The sequence below is a fragment of the Sphaeramia orbicularis genome, chromosome 22 (genome assembly GCF_902148855.1).
Source record: "Sphaeramia orbicularis chromosome 22, fSphaOr1.1, whole genome shotgun sequence".
Lineage (NCBI taxonomy): Eukaryota > Metazoa > Chordata > Actinopteri > Kurtiformes > Apogonidae > Sphaeramia > Sphaeramia orbicularis.
This window is the reverse complement of record NC_043978.1, coordinates 6,519,687-6,546,196: the sequence shown is the minus strand read 5'-3', so window position 1 is coordinate 6,546,196 and position 26,510 is coordinate 6,519,687. Positions and strand designations below refer to the sequence as shown.

At 43.8% G+C, this 26,510-nt stretch overlaps 1 protein-coding gene across 1 annotated transcript; it reads left to right on the top strand.

Annotated features, from left to right (window-relative positions):
• The first annotated feature begins 1,289 nt into the window (after nucleotides 1-1,289).
• On the top strand, nucleotides 1,290-26,471 carry snx6 (sorting nexin 6). Its single transcript, XM_030126756.1, is given in 19 exon segments — nucleotides 1,290-1,350; nucleotides 1,524-1,574; nucleotides 18,732-18,836; nucleotides 18,917-19,027; nucleotides 21,415-21,455; nucleotides 21,457-21,534; nucleotides 21,699-21,714; nucleotides 21,717-21,823; nucleotides 22,858-22,954; nucleotides 23,045-23,150; nucleotides 23,229-23,306; nucleotides 23,577-23,617; nucleotides 23,960-24,046; nucleotides 24,137-24,142; nucleotides 24,144-24,207; nucleotides 24,210-24,296; nucleotides 24,749-24,775; nucleotides 24,778-24,833; nucleotides 25,014-26,471. Coding segments are annotated over 19 exon segments (1,218 nt in total). The 5' UTR covers nucleotides 1,290-1,344; the 3' UTR covers nucleotides 25,068-26,471.
• Nucleotides 26,472-26,510: the final 39 nt, after the last annotated feature.

Genomic DNA, 26,510 nt, shown 5'->3' with positions numbered 1-26,510 from the left:
AGCAAAAAAGGGACCGGGACCATGGAGTTCCAGACCGGCTGTCCTGGACCAGCTGGTCCAGACCCTGGTCCAGAAGCCCGAACCTTTCACACATGTTTATTTCCCTTTTAATCTCAAGGCACCTGTTTTGTTTTTGTTTGTTTGTTTTGTTTTTTTTTGCACCTTTTGTTTTGTTTCAATTTTTAATAAAAAAAAAAAATCTTACCTAACGCTGTCTGTTAATTTACAAGGCATCAAAATATGAGTATAAGAACTTTTATCAGGAATCTGCAGTTGAATTGAATGTAGTCATTTGATTAAATGTGTCTGACTTTAGGGTTGAACCTGGACTATATCTGTAAACAATAGAAATGAAACAAAACCATCCATCACACTTAAGGTTAGATATGATTGAGTTTAAGGAATGAGAAGTTGAAAATACATGTTCTACCATTTTTAAACAGAAATTACGGATATGTAATGATGGTTAACTTCATTTAAAATGTATTCCAGATGGATTAAGTGATTCAACAACCAGTAAAATGTTAAACCTAACCCGTCCACTTAAGTACTGTGTCATTTTATTGTGCTAGAGTTTAGTTTGTGAATGTACATGAACTGGACTACAGTTTCTGTTACTGCTCCCTCATACATCATCAACCTGATTTGAATAAATTATCCTGAACTTTGGGGTGCGGTGGAAACGCAGTTACCAGGAACTCTTTTACCCAAATAAGTTCCTGGTAATAAAGTTCCTGGGCTTTTGGTGGAAAAGGGCCTGTTACCTGGCCTGGTCTGGTTCAGCACTGCATGAGCACTAAGGGGAGGAGGAAGAGGAAGGGGCGTGGCCGTCGGGGGCTGGTGAGTGCCGTGGAGCAGGAGGGGCAGAAGTTTCACCGGAACTGAAATAGATGACGTAAGTCAGATCCATTTGAGGGGAACTGATGACGAAGTATTTTTTATTCTGAAATATTGATGAATGGGCTCCAGTGGAAAGGACCCTTTATTTACTCATCCGGGGTCAAAGGTCAGGTGCTTGAGCACCACCAGGGCTCTATCTGTGCACGTGCCTGGTCATGTGTAATAACGTCTCATAATCAATGTCCATTAACAAATTAAAATGAAAAAAGAACTAAAAAACGCGCTTTATTTATTTTCTCTTTCTTAAAAATTATCTTACGTTACTTTCTGTGCCGGTGATGTGCCCTTCTTTGCATTCTGTATTCAGTCGTTTGTTTTCCGTTGTGACTAGTTTATTTGTTTGTATTTATTCTGCTGAGTTTTGTTTGTTTTTATTAAGGGTGCTTTTATTTTGGAGGGCCGCTGTAACGTCATTCCTCTTCCTGTCTCCACCCGTTGGCAGCCATGATGGTGAGTTCTGCTCTTTTTCTCTGTTCTTTCTATGTTTTTTTTTCGAGTTTCCGGTTCGGTACCAGTTGTCCTGGACCCCCGGTGGTCCGCTGGTGGTGTCGTGGTTCTGTCCCAGTCCGGTACCGGACTTTGCGTTGGTAAACTAAGGGCTTTGTGTGTCTGTGTGTCAACAGCAGGAAGGGCTGGACGACGGACCCGACTTCCTCTCCGAGGAGGACCGGGGGGTGAGTGTGGAGTGTTTACCTTTATTTACCTGTTTACCTTTATTTACCTGCTTAGTGTTTACCTTCATTTACCTGTTGACTTGTTTACCTGTGGATCTGTTTACCTGAACGGGCTTAAATCAGCCCGTTAGCATTAGCCCATTAGCTCCTCTCTGTCAGAGCTATCCGTTTCTGTGATGCTAACGTTAGCTTGGTGCTTACGGGCAGTTCGCCTCTCACCGTCACATTAAACCGGTTCATCTGAGTCCAGACCCGCGTGGACCCCCAGACCACATTAGCTGGGTCTGGTTCATGGATCCGGTTCACTGCAGGTAGTGTGTTTGGAATCAGATCTGCTGGTAACAGTAGGCTGTCACATGACCTACACGTGCACGCGCGCTCTCTCACTCACACACACCACACACACACACACACACACACACACTCTCTCTCTCTCTCTCCTCTCTCTCTCTCTCTCTCTCTCCTCTCTCTCTCACTCACACACACACACCACACACACATCCGTGGATCAGAATCAGCTGTGTGGGTTTTGGTTCTGATTGGTCGGCTTCTACCAGACACAGACAGGACAGTTTTACTCTGTGCTCTTCATCCTCATCATTATCATCTTCATCCAACGGCTCAGAGCATCTCAGATCCACCTGAGGATCCTCTGGTAGTCAGTCAGGTCTATGAGGGTCCAGGCCAGGTCTATGAGGGTCCAGGCCACAGTGCAGACCCCAGTCCAACATCCATGGAACCTGGAGGACCTGCTGGGGTTCTGGGTCATGTTTGGAGGAGAACCTGCTGGGGTTCTGGATCATGTTTAGAGGAGAACCTGCTGGGGTTCTGGGTCATGTTTGGAGGAGGAACCTGCTTGGGTTCTGGATCATGTTTGGAGGAGAAGCTGCTGGGGTTCTGGGTCATGTTTTGGAGATGTTGGGATGCAGCAGCTGTTGGACCATCAACCCAATGTCAATAAAACAGGACGGTCCCCATGAAACAAAATTTCTGTAAAGAGCTGAAGTTGAACCGGGTCGTGGAGCTGAAGTTGAACCGGGTCGTGTTGCTGCAGTGAAGTTGACAGTCAGGTGTTAGAGATGATTGAACCGTTGTTTGACATTCTAACATAAATGGGTGTAGGCCTGTGAGATGTACCACTGAGTCAAATTTGAGCCAAAATCGGTGTTTGTATGTCCGAACTGATGCAATTTTCGTGAAGGTGAATTTGTAGGGGGGGCTATTGAGCAAAATGCATTTTCTTTTGATAAATGGGTGTAGGCCTGGGAGATTGACAACTGATTCAAATTTGAGTCAAATCGGTGTTCGTATGTCCAAACTGAAGCAGTTACCATAAAGTTGTAGGGGGTGCTATAGTGCCAAATTTCAAATTTTTGCTGATAAATGGGTGTAGGTCTGGGAGATTGACAACTGATTCAAATTTGAGCCAAATCGGTGTTTGTATAGTCCGAACTGAAGCAATTTTAATAAATAAATAAAAAAACTTGTAGGGGTGCTGTAGTGTGAAATTTCAATTTCTTTCAAGCAAATAGGTGTAGGCCTGGAGACAGATGTCTGAGTCAAATTTGAGCCAAATTGGTGTTCGTATGTCCGAACTGATGTCATTTTTGTAAATGTACATTTGTAGGGGGCGCTATAGTGCAAAATTTCAATTTCTTTCAATAAATGGGTAGGCCTGGGAGATAGATGTCTAATTCAAATTTGAGCCAAATCAGTGTTCGTATGTCTGAGCTGAGGCAATTTTGTAATGGTAAATTTCCGAAGAAACTTTGCAAAGTTGCAACGTCGTCACACAAAAACGGTGAAACTGATCCCAAAAATTCGGCTAACTTTTGATGCCCCACTTCTCCAGATACTGTATACCGATTTTCAGCTCATTTGGCCAAACACCCAAGGAGGAGATAGTTAAAATACTCAGCGAAAATGCTGACTCAGCATTTTGAAATTTCATCCAATATGGCCGACTTCCGGTTGTTTAGGGGCGTGGCCACAATATATTTTTTGTTTGTCTCGTCATGATGAATCTGTGTACCGATTTTTCGTGGCTCTACGACAAACTTTATGTTGGACATGCTCCAATTGACGTAATGCTTTCCACTTTTCAAGGGGGCGCTGCAGCAACATTTCTTTACCGACATCTACGAAACCTATATGTAATTCAATTTTGCACATTTCTGAATTTTGAGCAAAATTTGGTGATTTCGTAAATGTTCAGGGGGTCAAATTTTTAGCTCAAAGAGCAGGAGAAGAAAAATTAATTAGAAAAAAAATTAAAGCCGCAAGCGGCATCTAAAGGCCCTCGCCACGGGCATGTCCAGTAGAAGTATGTCCATCGTTCAGCAGGTGGTGTTCTACCACCAAATTTCAATGTCCTTCTGATGAATGGGTGTAGGCCTGGGAGATTGACACTGATTCAAATTTGTGCAATCTTTGTTCGTAGTCCGACTAAAGAAATTTGTGTGGTAAGTAAATCTGTAGGGGGCGCTATGCAGCTAAAATTAAATTTCTTCTGTTGATGGGTGTAGGCCTGTGAGATTGACCACTGAGTCAAATTTGAGCCAAATCGGTGTTCGTATGTCCGAATTGATGCAATTTTCATGAAGGTAAATTTGTAGGGGGCACTGTTGAGCGAATGGCAATTTCTTTGATAAACGGGTTTTAGGCTTGGGAGATTGAACAACTGATTCAAATGTTGAGGCCAAACTGATGTTTGTATGTCTGAAGTGAAGTAATTTTCGTAAAGGTAAAATTGTTGGGGGCGCTATAGCGCCAAATTTCACATTTTTCTGACAATGGATGTAGGCCTGAGAGGATAGACGTCTGAGTCAAATTTCAGCCAAATTGGTGTTCGTATGTCCGAACTGAAGCAATTTTAATAAAAAAAATTGAAAAAAAACTTGTAGGGGGCGCTGTAGTGCAAAATTTCAGTTTCTTTGACAAATATGTGTAGGCCTGGGAGACAGATTTCTGAGTCAAATTTGAGTCAAATCAGTGTGCGTATGTCCTGAACTGATGTCATTTTTGTAAATGTACATTTGTAGGGGGCGCTATTGTGCGAAATTTCAATTTCTTTTAATAAATGGGTGTAGCCTGGGAGATAGACTTCTGATTGAAATTTAAGCCAAATCTGTGTCTGTATGTCCGAGCTGAAGCAATTTTTGTAAAGGTAACTTTGTAGGGAGGTGCTATAGCGCAAAATTTAAATTTCTTCCAATAAACAAGTGTAGGCCTGGGAGATTGACAACTGATTCAAATTTGAGCCAAATCGGTGATTTTATGACCAAACTGAAGCAAGATTTGTAAAGGCAAATTTCTGAAAAAACTTCGCAAACTTTGTGACCACCTTGCACAAAAACTATAAAACTGATCCCAAAAATTCAGCTAACTTTTGATGCCCCACGTCTCTAGATACTGTACACCACAGGTGTCAAACATGCGGCCCGGGGGCCAAACCCGGCCTGCCAAAGGGTCCAATCCGGCCCGTAGGATGAATTAGTGAAATGCAAAAATTACACAGAAGATATTAACAATCAGTGGTGTAAAAATCATTTTAACCCTTTCATGCATACTGGTCACTACAGTGGAAAGTTACTCTCCAGCGGTTCTTCTTATATATTCATGGGTTTTGTTGTTTTAGTTCCATATCAGCAACACAGTGGACATTTATGCACCATCCCATAATACACTGACATTCATACCGTTACTGTAACGTTGCTGTTCTTGATAAACCTGATTCTGCACTAACATGTTTGAGTTTAAATCAATTGCTAATTATTAGTAGACTGTAATTTAAAAGTTTTCTAATCAAAAGATGTTTGGTTTTTTTTGCATATTATTTCCATAAGTGAGTAATAACTAATATTAGAGTATGTTAAAATGTGAGAAAACATCGGATTAGCTGCATTGAAAATTTTTTTGGTTTATAGTTTTTGCACAGTTTATCACTTTCTCATATTATGTTTTAAATACATGTTTCTTTGCTTCAAAAATTAAACAGATGTCACCCAAATCAGTGGACATTTTGTGTAACTCATGAAAAATAAGTTATTTAAAAAAAAAAACATCAATCTCATTGGTTTTTTCATGCCTAAAGAGGAATAAAAAAAAAAAAAATAGGAAAAACATCTTGACTAAGGTTCTCATAATTCATGCATCAAAGGGTTAATTCAGGTTCCACATACGGAACAATTAGATCTCAGTTGGGTCAGACCAGTAAATAATATCATAATAACCTATAAATAATGACACTACAGATTTTATCTTTGTTTTAGAGTAAAAAAAAAAAGTAAAATTACATGAAAGTGTGTACATTAACAAACTATCCTTTTACAAAAAGGTGAATAACCTGAACAAATATGAACATCCTGAAATGTCTTAACACGAGTAAATGCAATTTTACCAATATTCTGCCTGTTACTAAATGTTTTGTGTATTTGTAATTGTAATGTAAGTTGTAATAGATGTGTAACTGATCAAATGAGGCAGAATAGTGTTAAAATGCACTGTTTTTCTTAAGACATTTCAAGTTTTTCATGTTTTTCAGATTTTTATGGAAACATTGTAGATGTAAACATTATAATGTAATTTTACTTTTTTTTTTTACTCCGGCCCACTTGAGATCATATTGGGATGAATGTGGCCTCTGAACTAAAAGGAGTTTGACACCCCTGCTGTACACCAGTTCTGAGCTCATTCGGCCAAACACCCAAGGAGGAGGTAGTTAAAATGCGACATCAGCAAAAACGCTGGCTCAGCATTTTGGAAATTTCAATCCAATATGGCTGACTAAGGGTTGGTTTAGGGGCGTGGCCACAACAATATTTTTTGTTTATCTCATGATGAATCTGTGTACCGATTTTCGTGGCTCTACGACAAACTTTACGTTGGACGCGCTCCATTGGCGTAATGCATTTACACTTTTCAAGGGGGCGCTGCTGCAACATTTCTTTACTGACATCTATGAAACCTATATGTAAATTCAATTTTGCACATTTCTGAATTTTGGGCAAAATTTGGTGAGTTTTCGTAAATGTTCAAGGGGTCAGATTTGAGCTCAAGCACAGGAGAAAGAAAAATTAAAGCCGCAAGCGGCATCTAAAGGCCCTCACCACGGGCACGTCCAGTACAAGTATGCCCATCATTCAGCAGGTGGTGCTCGAGCACCAAATTTCAATGTCTTCTGATGAATGGGTGTAGGCTTTGGAGATTAACAAATGATTCAATTTGAGGCAAATCATTGCTCGTATGTCCGAACTAAGGAAATTTTTGTATAAGTAAATCTGTAGGGGGCGCTATGCAGTTAAAATTAAATTTCTTCCATTGAATGGGTGTAGGCCTGCGGGATATACCCACTGAGTCAAATTGAGCCAAATCAGTGTTCGTATGTCCAAATTGATGCAATTTTCGTGAAGGTAAATTTGTAGGGGGCACTATTTAGCAAAATGGCATTTTCTTTTGATAAATGGGTGCAGGCCTGGGAGATTGACAACTGTTTCAAATTTGAGCCAAATTGGTGTTCGTATGTCTGACGTGAAGTAATTTTCGTAAAGGTAAAATTGTAGGGGGCACTATAGCTTCAAATTTTTCTGATGAATGGTGTAGGCCTGGGAGATAGACGTCTGAGTCAAATTTGAGCCAAATTGGTGATCGTATGTCCGAACTGAAGCAATTAATAAAAAAAGTAAAAAAATTGTAGGGGGCGCTGTAGTGCAAAATTTCAGTTTCTTTTGACAAATAGGTGTAGGCCTGGGAGACAGATGTCTGAGTCAAATTTGAGCCAAATTGGTGTTCATATGTCCTAAGTAAGGTCATTTTGAAAAGGCAACATGGTAGGAGGCGCTATAAGGGCCCTATAGTGCAAAATTTAAATTTCTTCCAATAAATGGTTGTAGGCCTGGGAGATTGACCAATGATTCAAATTTGAGCCAAATCAGTGATTGTATGACCAAACTGAAGCAAGATTTCTAAAGGCATATTTCTGAAAAAACTTCGCAAAGTTTATGACCTCCTGCACAAAAACGGTAAAACTTATCCCAAAAATTCGGCTAACTTTTGATGCCCCATTCCTCTAGATACTATACACCATTTTTAGCTCATTCAGCCAAACACACAAGGAGGAGGTAGTTAAAGTACGACGTCAGCGAAAACACTGACTCAGCATTTTGGAAAATTCAATCCAATATGGCTCACTTTTGGTTGGTTTTGGGGCGTGGCCATAATAATATTTTTTGTTTGTCTCCTCATGATGAATCAGTGTATTGATTTTTGTGGCTCTACGACAAACTTTACGTTGGATGTGGTCCCATTGACGTAATGTATTTCCACGTTTCAAGCGGGCGCTGTCTCAACATTTCTTTACTGACATCTACGAAACCTATATGTAAATTCAATTTTGCACATTTCTGAATTTTGGGTAAAATTTGGTGAGTTTTCGTAAATGTTCAGGGGGTCAAAATTAAGGTCAAAGTGCAGGAGAAGGAAAAATAAGACAGAAAAAAAATTAAAGCCGCAAGCGGCATCTAAAGTCCCTCGCCAAGGGCACGTCCAGTAGAAGTATGCCATTGTTCAGCAGGTGGCGCTCTAGCACCAAATTTCAGTGTCTTCTGATGAATGGGTGTAGGCCTGGGAGATTGACAACTGATTCAAATTTTAGGGAAATCATTGCTCGTATGTCCGAACTAAGGAAATTTTTGTATAAATAAATCTGTAGGGGGCGCTATGCAGCTAAAATTCAATTTCTTCCTTTGAATGGGTGAAGGCCTGCAAGATGTACCACTGAGTCAAATTTGAGCCAAATCGGTGTTCATATGTCCGAGGTGATGCAATTTTCATGAAGGTGAATTAGTAGGGGGCGCTAGTGAGCGAAATGGCAATTTATTTTAATGAATGGGTGTAGGCCTGGGAGATTAACAACTGATTCAAATTTGAGCCCAGTTGGTGTTCGTATGTCTGAAGTAAAGTAATTTTCGTAAAGGTAAAATTGTAGGGGGCGCTATAGCTTCAAATTTCAAATTTTTCTGATAAATGGGTGTAGGCTTTAGAGATAGAAGTCTGAGTCAAATTTGAGCCAAATTGGTGTTCGTATGTCCGAACTGAAGCAATTTTAATAAAAAAATTAAAAAAAAAACTTGTAGGGGGCACTGTAGTGCGAAATTTCAGTTTCTTTTGACAAGTAGGTGTAGGCCTGGGAGACAGATGTCTGAGTCGAATTTGAGCCAAATCGGTGTTCGTATATCCGAACTGGTGTCATTTTGTAAATGTACATTTGTAGGGGGCGCTATAGTGCGAAGTTTCAATTTATTTTAATAAATGGGTGTAGGCCTGGGAGATGGACGCCTGAGTCAAATTTAGCCAAATCGGTGTTCGTATGTCTGAGCTGAAGCAATTTTTGTAATGGTAAATTCACAAAGAAACTTTGCAAAGTTTGCGACGTTGTCACACAAAAATGGTGACACCAATCCCCAAAATTTGGCTAACTTTTGATGCCCCACTTCTCTAGATACAGTACACCGATTTTGAGCTCATTTGGCAAAACGGCCAAGGAGGAGATAGTTCAAATACGACGTCAGCGAAAACGCTGACTCAGCATTTTGGAAATTTCAATCCAATATGGCCGACTTCCGGTTGGTTTAGGGGCATGGCCCCAATAATATTTTTTGTTCGTCTCCTCATGATGAATCTGTGTACCGATTTTCGTGGCTCTACGACAAACTTTATGTTGGACGTGCTCCCATTGACGTAATGCATTTCCACTTTTCAAGGGGGCAGCGCTGTTCAGGCAACTGTTCAGGGGGTCAAAATTGAGCTCAAAGCGCAGGAGAAAGAAAAATAAGACAAAAAAAAAAAATTAAAGCCGCAAGCGGCATCTAAAGGCCCTCACCAAGGGCACGTCCAGTGGAAGTATGCTCATCGTTCAGCTGGTGGCGCTCTAGCACCAAATTTTGTGTCTTCTGATGAATGGGTGTACGCCTGAGAGATTGACAATTGACTCAAATTTGAGACAAATCAGTGTTCGTATGTCCGAACTGAACAAATTTTTGTATAAATAAATCTGTAGGGGGCGTTATGGAGCCAAAATTCAATTTGTTCCATTGAATGGGTGTAGGCCTGCAAGATGTACCGCTGAGTCAAATTTGAGCCAAATTGGTGTTTGTATGTCTGAAGTAAAGTAATTTTCGTAAAGGTAAAATTGTAGGGGGTGCTATAGCGCCAAATTGCAATTTTTTCTGATATATGGGTGTAGGCCTGAGAGATCGACATCTGAGTAAAATTTGAGCCAAATTGGTGTTCGTATATCTGAAATGAAGTAATTTTCGTAAAGGTAAATTTGTAGGGGGCGCTATGGCACCAAATTTCAAATTTTTCTGATAAACGGGTGTAGGCCTGGGAGATAGACATCTGAGTCAAATTTGAGCCAAATCGGTGTTCGTATGTCCAAACTGAAGCAATTTTAATAAAAAAATATTAAAAAATTTTGTAGGGGGCGTTGTAGTGCAAAATTTCTATTTCTTTCTATAAATGGGTGTAGGCCTGGGAGACAGATGTCTGAGTCAAATTTGAGCCAAATCGGTGTTCGTATGTCCCAACTGAAGCAATTTTAATTAAAAAAAATTAAAATTTTTTGTAGGGGGCGCTGTAGTGCAAAATTTCAGTTTCTTTTGACAAGTACGTGTAGGCCTGGGAGACAGATGTCTGAGTCAAATTTGAGCCAAATCGGTGTTCGTATGTCCGAACTGTTGTCATTTTGTAGATCTACATTTGTAGGGGGTGCTATAGTGCAAAATTTCAATTTATTTCAATAAATGGGTGTAGGCCTGGGAGATGGACGTCTGAGTCAAATTTCAGCCAAATCGGTGTTTGTATGTCTGAGCTGAAGCAATTTTTGTGATGGTAAATTTTCGAAAAAACTTTGCAAAGTTTGCAACCTCGTCGCACAAAAACGGTGACACCGATTCAAAAAATTCGGCTAACTTTTGATGCCCCACTTGTCTAGATACTGTACACCGATTTTGAGCTCATTTGGCCAAACGGCTTAGTCGGAGATAGTTAAAATACAACGTCAGCGAAAACGCTGACTCAGCATTTTGGAAATTTCAATCCAATATGGCCGACTAAGGGTTGGTTTTGGGGCATGGCCATAATAATATTTTTGTTTGTCTCCTCATGATGAATCTGTGTACCGATTTTCGTGGCTCTATGACAAACTTTATGTTGGACGCGGGTCCCATTGGCGCAATGCATTTCCACTTTTCAAGGGGGCGCTGCCGCAACATTTCTTTACCGACATCTATGAAACCTATATGTAAATTCAATTTCTCGCACTCCTGAATTTTGGGCAAAATTTGGTGAGTTTTCGTAAATGTTCAGGGGGTCAAAATTGAGCTCAAAGCGCAGGAGAAAGAGAAAAAAAAAAAAAAAATCTGAGCAAGAACAATATAGCCGTTTCTATGGCAACCACATATTTGGCCTTATTTGAAAGCTCTCGAGCTCCCCCACATGTTTGTGGGGTCAGATGTCACGTGTCGTGCACTTACACCCACATGACTGACCCCGAGTGGGCGTGTCCCATTGACTCCCATTCATTCTGAGCAGGTGTAAATATGCGATTTGTGCACATGTCATGTACATCGTCGGAAAGGTCTCAGTGCTGTGAATGTGAATATGTGTGAGAGTGGCGACAGTGGCGAAAGGCGACCGCGTCACTGGCAATTTTGTCCCCATGTGCCCACTGCAGACTCAATAGGCCCTGCGCCGGCTTTACTCGGCTCGGGCCTAATAATAATCTGAGCAAGAACAATATAGGCGTTTCCGTGGCGACCACATATTTGGCCTTATTTGAAAGCTCTCGAGGTCCCCCACAGATATGTGGGGTCAGATGTCACGTGTCGTGCACTTACACCCACATGACTGACCCGAGTGGGGCGTGTCCCATTGACTCCCATTCATTCTGAGCAGGTGTAAATATGCGATTTGTGCACATGTCATGTACATCGTCGGAAAGGTCTCAGTGCCGTGAATGTGAATATGTGTGAGAGTGGCGACAGCGGCGAAAGGCGACCGCGTCACTGGCGATTTTGTCCCCATGCGCCCACTGCAGACTCAATAGGCCCTGCGCCGGCTTTACTCGGCTCGGGCCTAATAATAATAATCTGAGCAAGAACAATAAAGCCGTTTCTATGACAACTACGTATTTGCCCTTTTTGAAAGTTCTCGAGGTCCCCCACATGTCTGTGGGGTCAGATGTCACGTGTCGTGCACTTAAACCCATGTGACTAACCCCGAGTGCGCGTGTCCCATTGACTCCCATTCATTCTGAGCAGGTGTAAATATGCGATTTGTGCACATGTCATATACATCGTCGGAAAGGTCTCAGTGCCGTGAATGTGAATATGTGTGAGAGTGGCGACAGTGGCGAAAGGCGACCGCGTCACTGGCAATTTCGTCCCCATGCGCCCACTGCAGACTCATATAGGCCCTGCGCCGGCTTTACTCAGCTCGGGCCTAATAAAGAATTAAAGCCGCAAGCGGCATCTAAAGGCCCTCGCCAAGGGCACGTCCAGTAGAAGTATGCTCATCGTTCAGCAAGTGGCGGTCTAGCTCCAAATTTTGTGTTTTTTGATGAATGGGTGTAGGCCTGGGAGATTGACAATTGACTCAAATTTGAGACAAATCAGTGTTCGTATGTCCGAACTGAAAAAAAAAATTTGTATAAATAAATCTGTAGGGGGCATTATGGAGCCAAAATTCAATTTGTTCCATTGAATGGATGTAGGCCTACGAGATGTACCACTGAGTCAAATTTGAGCCAAATTGGTGTTCGTATGTCTGAAGTAAAGTAATTTTCGTAAAGGAAAAATTGTAGGGGGCGCTATAGCGCCAAATTTCAATTTTTTTCTGATATATGGGTGTAGGCCTTAGAGATAGACATCTGAGTCAAATTTGAGCCAAATTGGTATTCGTATGTCCGAACTGATTAAAAAAAAAAAAACTTGTAGGGGCGCTGTATTGCGAAATTTCAGTTTCTTTTGACAAATAGGTGTAGGCCTGGGAGACAGATGTCTGAGTCAAATGTGAGCCAAATTGGTGTTTGTATCTCCGAACTGATTTCATTTTTGTAAATGTACAGTAGTAGGGGGCGCTATAGTGCGAAATTTCAATTTCTTTTAATAAATGGGTGTAGGCCTAGGAGATGGACGTCTGAGCCAAATTTCAGCCAAATCGGTGTTTGTATGTCTGAGCTGAAGCAATTTTTGTAATGGTAAATTTGCGAAGAAACTTTGCAAAGTTTGCGACGTTGTCAAACAAAAACGGTGACACCAATCCAAAAAATTCAGCTTACTTTTGATGCCCTACTTCTCTAGATACTGATTCTGATGAATGGGCGTAGGCCTGGGAGATTTTACAATTGACTCAAATTTGAGACAAATCAGTGTTCGTATGTCCAAACAAGAGAAATTGTTGTATAAGTAAATCTGTAGGGGGCACTTTGCAGCTAAAATTAAATTTCTTCTGATAAATGGGTGTAGGCCTGGGAGATTGACAACTGATTCAAATTTGAGCCAAGTTGGTGGTCGTATATCTGAAGTGAAGTAATTTTCGTGAAGGTACATTTGTAGGGGGCGCTATGGTACCAAATTTCAAATTTTCTGATAAATGGGTGTAGGCCTGGAGATAGACATCTGAGTCAAATTTGAGGCAAATCGGTGTTCGTATGTCCGAACTGATGTCATTTTTGTAAATGTGCATTTGTAGGGGGCGCTATAGTGCGAAATTTCAATTTCTTTTAATAAATAGGTGTAAGCCTTGGAGATAGACGTCTGAGTCAAATTTCAGCCAAATCGGTGTTTGTATGTCTGAGCTGAAGCAATTTTTGTGATGGTACATTTTCGAAAAAACTTCGCAAAGTTTGCAACCTTGTCGCACAAAAACGGTGACACCGATTCAAAAAATTCGGCTAACTTTTGATGCCCCACTTCTCTAGATACTGTACACCGATTTTGAGCTCATTCGGCCAAACGGCTTAGTAGGAGATAGTTAAAATACAACGTCAGCGAAAACGCTGACTCAGCATTTTGGAAATTTCAATCCAATATGGCCGACTAAGGGTTGGTTTAGGGGCGTGGCCATAATAATATTTTTTTTTTGTCTCCTCATGATGAATCTGTGTACTGATTTTCGTGGCTCTATGACAAACTTTATGTTGGACGCGGTCCCACTGGCGGCAATGCATTTCCACTTTTCAGGGGGCGCTGCCGCAACATTTCTTTACCGACATCTACGAAACCTATATGTAAATTCAATTTGCACATTTCTGATTTTAGGCAAAATTTGGTGAGTTTTCGTAAATGTTCAGAGGGTCAAAATTGAGCTCAAAGCGCAGGAGAAGGAAAAATAAGACAAAAAAAAAAAAAAATAATAATAATAATAATCTGAGCAAGAACAATATAGCCGTTTCCATGGTAACCACATAGTTGCCTTATGTTAAGCTCTCGAGGTCCCCCGCATGTCTGTGGGGGTCAGATGTCACGTGTCATGCACTTTCACCCACATGACTGACCCCGACTTGGCGTGTCCCATTGACTCCCATTCATTCTGAGCAGAGTGTAAATAGGCGACTTGTGCACATGTCATGTACATCGTCGGAAAGGTCTCAGATGCTGTGAATGTGAATATGTGTGAGAGTGGCGACAGTGGCAAAAGCGACCGTGTCACTGGCGATTTCGTCCCATAGCGCCCACTGCAGACTCAATAGGCCCTGCGCCGGCTTTACTCGGCTCAGGCCTAAAAAAAAAATAAAAAAATTTGTAGGGGGTGCTGTAGTGCAAAGTTTCAGTTTCTTTTGACAAATAGGGTGTAGGCTTGGGAGACAGATGTCTGAGTCAAATTTGAGCCAAATCGTGTTCTTACGTCCGAACTGATGTCATTTTGTAAATGTACATTTGTAGAGGGGCGCTATAGTGCGAAATTTCAATTTCTTTTCAATAAATGGCTGTAGGCCTGGGAGATAGACGTCTAATTTAAATTTGAGCCAAATCGGTGATTTTATGACCAAACTGAAGCAAGATTTGTAAAGGCAAATTTCTGAAAAAAACTTTGCAAATTTTGCGACCTCCTTGCACAAAAACGGTAAAAACTGATCCCAACAATTTGGCTAACTTTGATGCCCCACTTCTCTCGATACTGTATCACGATTTGAGCTCATTTGGCCAAACGGCCAAGGAGGAGATAGTTAAAAATACGACGTCAGCGAAAACGCTGACTCAGCATTTTTGAAAATTTCAATCCAATGTGGCCGACTTCTGGTTCGTTTAGGGGCGTGGCCACAATAATATTTTTGTTTCTCCTCCTCATGATGAATCTGTGTGCCAATTTTGTGGCTCTTCGACAAACTTACGTTGGACATGTTCCCATTGACGTAATACATTCCACTTTTCAAGGGGGCGCTGCCGCAACATTTCTTTACCGACATCTACGAAACATATATGTGAATTAAATTTGCACATTTCTGAATTTTGGGCAAACGTTGGTGAGTTTTTGTAAATTTCAGGGGGTCAAAATTGAGCTGAAAGCGCAGGAGAAAGAAAAATTAAGCCGCAAGCGGCATCTAAAGGCCCTCGCCACGGGCACGTTCAGTAGAAGTATGTCCATCATTCAGCAGGTGGCGCTCTAGCGCCAAATTTCAATGTCTTCTGATGAATGGGTGTAGGCCTGGGAGATTGACAACTGATTCAAATTTGAGGTAGATCTTTGGTTTTATGTCCAAACTAAAGAAATGTTAGTAGAAGTAAATCTTTAGGGGGTGCTATGCATCTAAATTGAATTTGAATTGAATTTCTTCCTTTGAATGGGTGTAGACCCTGCGAGATTTACCACTGAGTCAAATTTGAGCCAAATCGGTGTTCCGTAGTGGTTGAATTAATGCAATTTTCATGAAGGTAACTTTGTAGGGGGAGCTATTTAGGCGAAATTTCGTTTTCTTTTGATAATGGGTGTAGGCCTGGGAGATTGTAAAACTGATTCAAATTTGAGCCAAATTGGTGTTTGTATGTCTAACGGGAAGTAATTTCGTAAAGGTAAAAGTTGGTAGGGGTGCGATTTCACCGAATTTCAAATTTTCTGATAAAGTGGGTGTAGGCCTGAGAGATAGACGTCTGAGTCAAATTTGAGCCAAATCGGTGTTCATATCTCCGAACTTAAGCAATTTGAATAATAAAACAAAAAAATATTACAAATTTTGTAGGGGGCCGACTAAGGGTTGGTTTAAGGGCGTGCCATAATAAATTTTTTGTTTGTCTTTTCATGATGAATCTGTATACCGATTTTCGTGGCTCTACGACAACTTTATGTTGGACGAGCTCCTTTTGGCGCAATGCATTTCCACTTTTCAAGGGGGTGCTACCACAACATTTCTTTACCGACCTCTACGAAACCTATATGTAAATTCAATTCCTCGCACTTCTGAATTTTAGGCAAAATTTGGTGAGTTTTCGTAAATGTTCAGAGGGTCAAAATTGAGCTCAAGAGCAGGAGAAAAAAAATTATTACAGAATCTGAGCAAGAACAATATAGCTGTTTCTATGGCAACCACATATTTGGCCTTATTTGAAAGCTCTCGGCTCCCCCACATGTCTGTCTTAGTGCCGTGAATGTGAATATGTGTGATAGTGGCGAAAGGCGAACCGCGTCACTGGCGAGTTTTTCCCCTGTGCCCACTGCAGACTCAATAGGCCCTGCGCCGGCTTTACTCGGCTCGGGCCTAAAAATAAATAAAAATAATAAACTGAGCAAGAACAATATAGCCGTTTCCGTGGCAACTACATATTTGCCTTATTTGAAAGCTCTCGAGCTCCCCCACATGTCTGTTGGGTCAGATGTCACTTGTCGTGTACTTACACACACGTGACTGACCCCGACTGGGCGTGTCCCATTGACTCCCATTCATTCTGAGCAGGTGTAAATATGCAATTTGTGCACATGTTCTGTACATCTTCGGAAAGGTCCCAGTGGCGGTGAATGTGAATATGTGTGAGAGTGGTGACAGTGGCGACAGGCAACCGCGTCACTGGCGATTTCGTCCCCATTGTGCCCACTACAGACTCAATAGGCCTTGCGCAGGCTTTACTGGGCTTGGGCCTAATTAGAGCAAAAAAATATTACTTATCACACAATTATTTCTTCACTCACAAATTTGACGGTGTTTTCCTCATGGCACTACAACGTCCCATGTGGACTAAGGACTAAGCTGAGCATGTTCAGAGTGAATTAGGTGAGTCCTAAGTTGTTCCTGATTGGAGCAATTGCAAGAGTTACAACTGACCCATGTTACAACTTTCCCCGGTGTTCCCTACACTATTAACACCCAGCCTGCCTGCAAAATGAAACTGTGAGGTAGACAGGAAGTGCATGGACTGGTGTGGTGTGGTGGGGGTTGAATGCTTCATAAGAACAGGAGTCCGTGATTTCGGGGGGGGGGTAGCGGTCCATCCTGCGTCAGAGTATGCAGTAGTGGTCCGTGATTTTCGCCAGTGGGGGGGGGGGGGGGGGGGGGGGGGGGGTGGGTTGGAGTAGGAGCAGGGGGGATTATCATTAGGTCTTGTGATAATGTGATTGTGTGTTGTTGGGGTGATAGTGTCATTGTCCGAGCAGGAGTGAAAGTGAAACTAACTCGCTTTCCTGTTCATCGGACTCCGTGTCGCCACACACAGGAGCAGTGAGCAACAGAATCTCCGCACAGCAAAAAGTTAATACATCGGCCACATCGGCTACATTTTGGCCGATGTTGATTAATTGTGAAGCGCTATAATGGGCCCGATTAATCGCCGGCTGATTAATCGGTCAGGCTCTACAACACAACAGGTCACATGACATACATAATGATCAATGAATAACCAATTGAGGACTTGCAGCTGACGTCACTGATCATGTGATTGTTGTTTAGACTGCCATATTGGTAGGCATGCTATCTAGATCCAGAAGTCAGAACTGGTTTCTTTGAAAATGTGTTTTTCTTTGGACTCGTATTTTGTGTGTTTTGTTATTTGCGAGTATGTCTGCTTGTGATAAAGGCACCATAGATGAGTTTCATGTTTACTAACAACAGTGAGGCACATTCAACTTCGGAGGCAAAAACACGAGTACCAGCTACCAGCCGGCTCACATCAGCCGCGTACACCTCCATGCTCTCCCCCGAACTCGTGAACTAGCTGATATGTAGCTCTAAAACAGTCCATTAACTGTCCAATCCCATCTTCTCTTCACGGCCGCGTAATTTGACTTGACCGCATCGGGAAGGTGCTGTCCCATAGTAGAAAAGCGGACTTGCACGACGGGTGGGGAATATTGTCACCAGCTCCCCGCTGAACTCACCGGTGTCGCCCGCCGTAGCTCTGACTGCCACTTCCAGCAAAGGGAGCAGGTAGATCCACAATCACTCTCTCTCTATAGGGTGATAGGCCAGGGGAAGCTCTCGTGGTAGGTTTAAAGGGGTCTTCATCACCGTACCACATGATTACAATTCTTTTTTTCCACGCCGCTAAGCACAACAGATACGCAGGCTAACTATATTGAGAAGCTACGCTAACTGCGATTATAACTATAAACACTGGTCTGCAGAACAGAACCACCGCTGCTACCAGTGGAACCGAGCGGTCTTTCTGCCTAACTTAAAATTGGTGAAAGCTAAGTAATAAACGGCAGTTTAGCAGGTCCATCCTTTAACACGCTACGAACTTGCCGTGACTTCCTCCTCCAAGACTTGATGTATGCATACGTCACATGAAACTCATCTATTGCAACCAACTGCAACACATGTGGTTACCATGATCACACTGCTTAAAGCTTTACGTTATTGTAGATCTACACAGGAGAAAGATAAATATCACAAACAATGGGCAATTGTACAATCCATGGAAAGCTTGCCTACCAATATGGTGTCGTAAATAGAAAACCATGTGATCATGTGACGTGTGCAAAACCTCAATAATCTAGAAAACATCCCATATGAACAAAGTTAGTTTGACAGGCTGGATCCATTTCCCACCGATACGATCAGTCAGCCAATACAGCTCTGATCAGCTGATGGATGTATTGATGAAGCTGATGGGTGTCCACCTGATGGGCCCAGTGCATGATGGGATTTGTGATGCGTGTGCTCTGCAGCCACGGGCGGTGAACGTGGATCTGCAGACAGATGCCACGCTGCAGGTCGACATCTCCGACGCTCTGAGTGAGAGGGACAAGGTCAAATTCACCGTCCACACTAAGGTGAGACTCCACACGCCTGGATGAATGTCTCCATGGCAACAGGCCGCTGGTCACCTGACCTCACTCTTCTGTGTCCACAGAGCACGCTCCCCAACTTCAAGCAGAATGAGTTCTCAGTGGTTCGACAACATGAAGAGTTCATCTGGTTACACGACTCGTTTGTGGAGAATGAAGAGTACGCAGGATACATTGTAAGAAACTAGCAAACATACAACAAATATACACACAAAGAGTACGCAGGACACGTCAGAAGAAACTTGCAAACATACGACAAATATACACCCAAAGATGTACGCAGGACACGTCAGAAAGAAACTTGCAAACATATGATAAATATACACATAAGAGTACGCAGGACACGTCGTAAGAAACTCGCAAACATACGACAAATATACCACAAAGAGTACGCAGGACATGTAAGAAACTCGCAAACATATGACAAATATACACACAAAGAGTACGCCGGACACGTCAGAAGAAACTCGCAAACATACAACAAATATACACGCAGAGTACACAGGATATATCAGAAAAAACTCGCAACATACGACAACTATACACACCAAGAGTACGCAGGACACATCGTAAGAAACTCGCAAACATACGACAAATATACACAAAGAGTACGCAGGACACATTGTAAGAAACTTGCAAACATACGACAAATATACACACAAAGAGTACCCTGGATACATCATAAGAAACTCACAAACATACGACAAATATACACACAGAGTGCGCAGGATATGTCAGAAGAAACTCACAAACATACGACAAATATACACACAAAGAGTACGCAGGGTACGTCGCAAGAAACTCGCAAACATACAATAAATATACACACAAAGAGTACGCAGGATACATCATAAGAAATTCGGCAAACATAGTGAAAACGTTTTTTCCCCATTTTTGGTTTGTGCCATGTTTGTGTTTATTTACCTCTGTTTACCTGTGTTTATCTGTTTGTTTGTTTGTGTGTCTGTGTTTGTTTACCTGTGTTTGTCTGTTGTTTACCTGTTGTTTGTCTGTGTTTACCTGTTGTGTTTGTATGTGTTTGTTTACCTGTTTGTTTACCTGTGTTTGTTTACATGTGGTTGTTTACCTGTGACTCTGTATCTGGCGATGGGGGTCGTTGAGCCCCCTACCGTTGACTACCACCCAATCCACATTGCACCCTGCCCTTACGGCTCCTCAGTGGGTGGTGAGTCCACCGGAGGGTGGGTCCACGTTGCTCTTTCGGGTCTGGGCCCACGTTGCTCTTTCGGGCTGGGCCCGGCTGGGCCCTGTGGGTAAAGCCCGGCCACCAGGCACTCACTTCCAAGCCCCAACCCCAGGCCTGGCTCCAGGGTGGGGCCCCAGCTGCGGCCGTACTGAGCGACATCACGAGTCCTTAGGTGTTTTGTCTTCATAAGGGCTTCTGAACTGGTCTTAGGTCTGCCCGTTACCTAGGACACTGTTTGCCTTGGGAAGCCCTACCAGGGGTATGAAGCCCCCGACAACATAGCTCCTGGGATCATTCGTGGTGCTCAAACTCCCCACCCCACGGTAGGTGCCAGTTCAAGGGGGAGATGTGTGACTCCAGCAGGGTTGCCCTTTGTCACCGGTTCTGTTCATAATTTTATGGAAAGAATTTCTAGGCGCAGCCAGGGGCCGGAGGGGGTCCGGTTTGGAGACCACAGGATTTCATCACTGCTTTTTACAGATGATGTTGTCCTGTGGCCTCATTGAACCTGGACCTTCAGTGTGCCCTGGGGCATTTGCCAGCTGAGTGTGAAGTGAGTGGGATGAGGATCAGCACCTCCAAATCTGAGGCCTGGTTCTTGACCGGAAAAAGGTGGTTTGCCCTCTCCAGGTTGGCGGAGAGTCTTTGCCCCAAGTGGAAGAGTTTAAGTATCTTGGGGTCTTGTTCACGAGTGAGGGAAGGATGGAGCGTGAGATTGACAGCTGGATCGGTGCAGGCGTCTACAGTGATGCAGTCACTGTATCGGTCAGTTGTGGTAAAGAAGGAGCTGAGCTGAGAGACAAAGTTCTCGATTTACCGGCCAACCTACGTTCCTACCCTCACCTATGTCATGACCCAAAGCTCATGACCAAAAGGACAAGATACAAGCGGTCGAAATGAGATACCTCCCCAGGGTGGCTGGGCACACCCTTAGGGATAGGGTGAGGAGCTCAGCCACCAGGGAGGAGCTTGGAGTAGAGCCGCTGCTCCTCCACATCGAGAGGGGCCAGCTGAGGTGGCTCGGGCATCTGCTTGGGATGCCTCCTGGATGCCTCCCTGGGGAGGTGTTCCAGGCATGTCCTGCCGGGAGGAGGCTTCGGGAAGACCCAGGACACGTTGCAGAGACTGTCTCTCGGCTGGCCTGGGAACGCCTCGGGGTCTCCCCGGAAGAGCTGGAGGCGGTGTCTGGGGAGAGGGAAGTCTGGGCATCCCTGCTAAGACTGTTGCCCCCGCGACCCGGCCTCAGATAAGCAGCAGATAATGGATGGATGGATGATGGATGCATGGACGCTAACCTGTGTTTGTTTACATGTGTTTTGTTTACCTGTGTTTGTTATCTGTGTTTGTTTGCCACAGATCCCCCCTGCCCCCCCCAGACCAGACTTTGATGCATCCAGGAGAAGTTGCAGAAGTTGGGGGAGGGGAGGGGTCAATGACCAAGGAGGAGTTTACCAAGATGAAGCAGGAGCTGGAGGCGTGAGTGACACAGACACACAAATATACACACATACACACTCACACCATACACACACACACAGACACACACACCAGTACCACACTGATTCTGCCCTGACTGGCCTGTTACCACGGTAACCCCTCTGTCTGTCTGTCTTTCTGTTTGTTTTTGTTTATTTCTTCAGAGAGTACCTGGCCATCCTTTAAGAAGACGGTGGCCATTGCACGAGGTCTTCCTGTGTCGTGTGGCGGCGCATCCTGTCCTCAGGAAAGACCTGAACTTCCACGTGTTCCTGAGTACAACCAGGACGTGAGTACAGGGAGTTACACTGTTAGCACACCATTAGCACGACACCGTTAGTACACTGTTAGCACACTGTTAGCACACTGTTAGCACACCATTAGTACACTGTTAGCACACCGTTAGAACACTGTTAGAACACTATTAGTACACCATTAGAACACCGTTGGCACACATTTAGTATACCATAATAGTACACCGTTAGAACACTGTTAGAACACCGTTATAGCACACTGTTAGCACACATTTAGTACACCATTAGAACACTGTTAGCACACCATTATAGTACATCGTTAGTGCACTGTTAGCACACCGTTAGGATACCATTAGCACACCGTTAGAACACCGTTATTACACCATTAGCACACCGTTGTTACACCATTAGCACACTGTTAGGACACTGTTAGCACACCGTTGTTACACCATTAGCACACCGTTAGAACACAGTTTTTACACCGTTAGTACACTGTTGGCACACCGTTAAAACAGTTAGAACACCATTGTTAACACCGTTAGTAAACCCTTTAGCACAAGCCGTTAGAACACCGTTGTTACACCGTTAGTAAACCCTTTAGCACACCGTTAGAACACCATTAGTACATGTTAGCATACATTTAGTACACCGTTAGCACACATTTAGTACACTGTTAGCACACTGTTAACACACATTTAGTTCACCGTTAGCACACTGTTAGCACACATTTAGTACACTGTTGGCACACATTTAGTAAACCGTTAGCACACATTAGTACACCGTTAGTACACCGTTAGCACTCCGTTAGTCCATTGTTAGTCTATTCTTAGTTCGTTCTTTGTCCAGTATTAATCCACTGTTCGTACCATTCTTAGTCCATTGTTCAACCGATTCTTAGTCCGTTGTTAGTCCATTCTTAGTCCATTGTCTGAATCCAGGTTCTTCCTCTTATCCTGCATCTTTATTCACACTGAACAGGTTTTATTTGGATTTGAACTAATGCGTAACACATCAAATATTAACAAGATGACCGTCGTCCTACATTGACCTCTGACCCTCTGACCTGCAGCTGAGTGTAACGAGGGAAGAACAAGAAGGAGAAGTTGGAGGACTTCTTCAAGAACGTGGTGAAGTCAGCGGATGGCGTCCTGGTGGCCGGGGTCAAGGTGACGCCCACACTGTTGACGTCGGACAGCGTCCTGTGGTTGGTTGTTTAACCTCTAAATGTTTGTTTGTTTTTTGTTTGTTTGCTTCAGGACGTGGACGACTTCTTTGAACACGAGAAGACGTTTCTGTTGGAGTATCACAACAGAGTGAAAGACGCTTCGGCCAAATCTGACCGAATGATCCGCTCACACAAAAGTAAGTCACTCTGTCCTGATGCATGATGGGACATGTAGGAGGCACACATAATACACTGAACTCTGATGATGTGTCCAGGTGCAGCTGACGACATCAACAGAATCGCCTCGTCCCTGTACACGTTAGGAACGCAGGACTCCACGGATCTCTGCAAGTACGGCTGGAACCGCAACACCCAAACCATGACAGCTGAATGTGACGAAGAAACACCCCCAAGAGCACCTGAACGCACCACATAACATTCAAAATCAACACCTTAATGTGTGACAAAGCTCGAACAAAATACCTGAATGCAACTTTCTGATCCCCGACACAAATAGATAATATAACACCTGAATGCACCCCAATGCGTGAATGCAGCACACAGCACCTTCAGCTGTTTGTCAGATGGGAACTTACTGACCTCATGTGTTCTGTGGTTTCAGGTTTTCCTGAAGGTGTCAGAGCTGTTGAGAAAACCAGGGTAAGTGTCCCTTAGTCCGTTTACATCCAATCAGATAATGATGGTGTTTACTGTCCCTACATTAATAGGCCAATCTGTAAACCCTGGTTCAGTTGTTTCAGTCCATTATTGGATTTATTTCACAGTTGGTTTGTACGTAGTAACGTAGAATCCAACTTCCTGTTGTTGTGGTCCCTTGTGTTTGTGTGGTTTTAGTAGTTTTGGCACATGTGCAGATGAACCCAGCTGTTCATCCAAATGGATCTGATTAGACTGTTTACAGGATCAATCATCATCTAATACTGAGCAGAGGATCAGTGTCTGCTCTTTGATTCTGACTCTGGACGATGCGTTTGTTGTTTTCCAGAAAATCGAAGCTCGCGTGGCCGCAGATGAAGACCTGAAACTGGCCGATCTGTTGAAATATTACCTGAGGGAGTCTCAGGCCGCCAAGGTGAGACCATCCATACATGTTTCCTCCAGTGAGGACGCCCTTTTTAAGTTTCTGTTGCCGGTGGTAACCTGCTGACGTCACTTCCTCTAGGACCTGTTTGTACCGCAGGAGCCGGGCTCTGGTGGACTACGAAAACGCCAACAAGGCTCTGGACAAGGCCCGGCCAAAAACAGAGACGTCCTCCAGGCCGAGACCGGACAGCAGCTCTGCTGCCACAAGTTCGAGAAGATCTCTGAGTCTGCCAAGCAAGGTCAGAGGTCAACCCCCTAACCCTACCCCAAGGTCAGAGGTCAACCCCTTAAACCAAGGTCAGAAGTCAACCCCCTAACCCTAACCCAAGGTCAGAGGTCAACCCCCTAACTCTAACCAAGGTCAGAGGTCAACCCCTAACCCAAGGGTCAGAGGTGAACCCCCTAACCCAAGGTCTGAGGTCAACCCCCTAACCCTAAACCCAAGGTCAGATGTCACACCCCTAACCCAAGGTCAGAGGTCAATCCCCCTAACCCAAGGTTAGAGGTCAATCCCCTAACCCAAGGTCAGAGGTCAACCCCCTAACCCTGACCCAAGGTCTCCTGTTCCTGGTCCTGGTCTTTAAATCCTGATCCCAGACCAGTTAGTCTTGAACAGAACCTCCTTCATGGTGTTGGTGCATATGGTTCTGTTGGATCTCCTCAAAGTTGATCATTTTTCTTCTGCTCACAGAACTCATTGACTTCAAGACGAGACGAGTGGCGCGTTCAGGAAGAACCTGGTGGAGCTGGCAGAACTGGAGCTGAAACACGCCAAGGTACCACCTCAGAACTGGGTCAGGACTGGGTCAGACCCAGGTCAGAACTGGATCAGATCAGAGTCAGACCCAGGTTAGGACTGGGTCAGATCAGGTTCAGAAGTGGGTCAGACCCAGGTCAGACTGTGGGTCGATGCTGTTCCATGCTAACGTAGTTCTCTTGTGGTTCTGGACCTGCAGGTGAACCTCCAGCTGCTGCAGAGTTGTCTGGGTGTCCTGAAAGGCAACACTTAACTGTAAGCCCCGCCCTCCTCCAGCTGGACACGCCCCCACCACACAGTCCCGCTCATTTCCAGCTGGACAACGCCCACAATGGCTGGGTGCTGACGAACGGATGAACGACACCGAGAACTCTGGACCAGAGAGAACCCATGAAGAACCCATGAAGAAGGCTTAGAATGACAGGATGTCTGCACCATCCTCATCCCACGCACCTGGATCCACCGGGTCCACCTAGATCCACCAGGTCCACCAGTCAGAACTCTGGTTCTTCTGGACTGGACCAGACCAGACTGTGGTTCCAGTTTCTGGGTCTGGTCTGTCTAGCTTGGTGGATTTGGGTCCTGAGCTGGATCCAGTTGGATCAGAACATGTGAACAGGTCCCAGTTGGGTTTCCATGCTGTAAAAAATGTGTCAGATTTGCCAAATCCTGGACCTGCCCAGACCTCCTGTGGTTCTGTTGGACCCGGGTCTGTCTGGGTTCTGCTTCAGGTCCTGGTTTCCTTGATGCAGTCCATCAGATCTGGATCAGACCCTGACACTCCGTCATTTGTTATAATTCTAAAATCAAAAACAGACTCAAACGAAATCAAAACTGAACTGAAATGAGTTCCACACGTTTGATTTGAATCATCGTCAAACATGTGTTCAAAACAACACAGGATTTTTTACAGCGGGGAACCTGTCCTCTGTCCCTTCACCTTTGGTTTGGCTTTCTGTCTCCTGTCCTTTTATTTTGGTGGTGTCTTTGTCTGTTCTCTGTCTCCTGTTCTTTTATTTTGGTGGTGTCTTTGTCCGCTCTGTCTCCTGTCCTTTTATTTTGGCGGTGTCTTTGTCCGTTCTGGCTCCTGTCCTTTTATTATGGCAGTGTCTTTGTCCCTTCTCTGTCTCCTGTCCTTTATTTTGGCGGTGTCTTTGTCCGTTCTGGCTCCTGTCCTTTTATTTTGGCGGTGTGTGTGGTGCATTCAGGGTCCAGCTCTCGGTTGTGTTCTTATCACTGTCACTAAATAAACAGCCTTGTACATGTTTGTATGAGTTAACTAATGAACGCTAATCCTCTTCCTCCTCTTCCTCCTCCTCTTCCTCCTCCTCTTCCTCCTCCTCTTCTTCCTCTTCCTGCTCCTCCTCGTCACTAACTGTTTCTGATTGGTTGATTTCTCGGTTGCCTTAGCGACGCTCCTGTTGATTTGGTGTAAACAGTTCAAATCTTCTGAATGAAGCTGTTTTTGTTGGTTGTTTTTCACTGTAAATGAATGTTTCTCACTCTTCTGTGACCAAAGCTCCATTAACATTAGCGTTACCGTGGAGACAACGCATCCGAAAACACATGAATACTAAATAAACAGAAGCAGGAAACAGCGGCTGGTGGGTGTTGGTCTGATATGAACTGAATAAACCTTGACAGCACTTTTCTCAAACATTTGGATGCCTTCAGAGGTTTGTGTTGTTTTCACCTG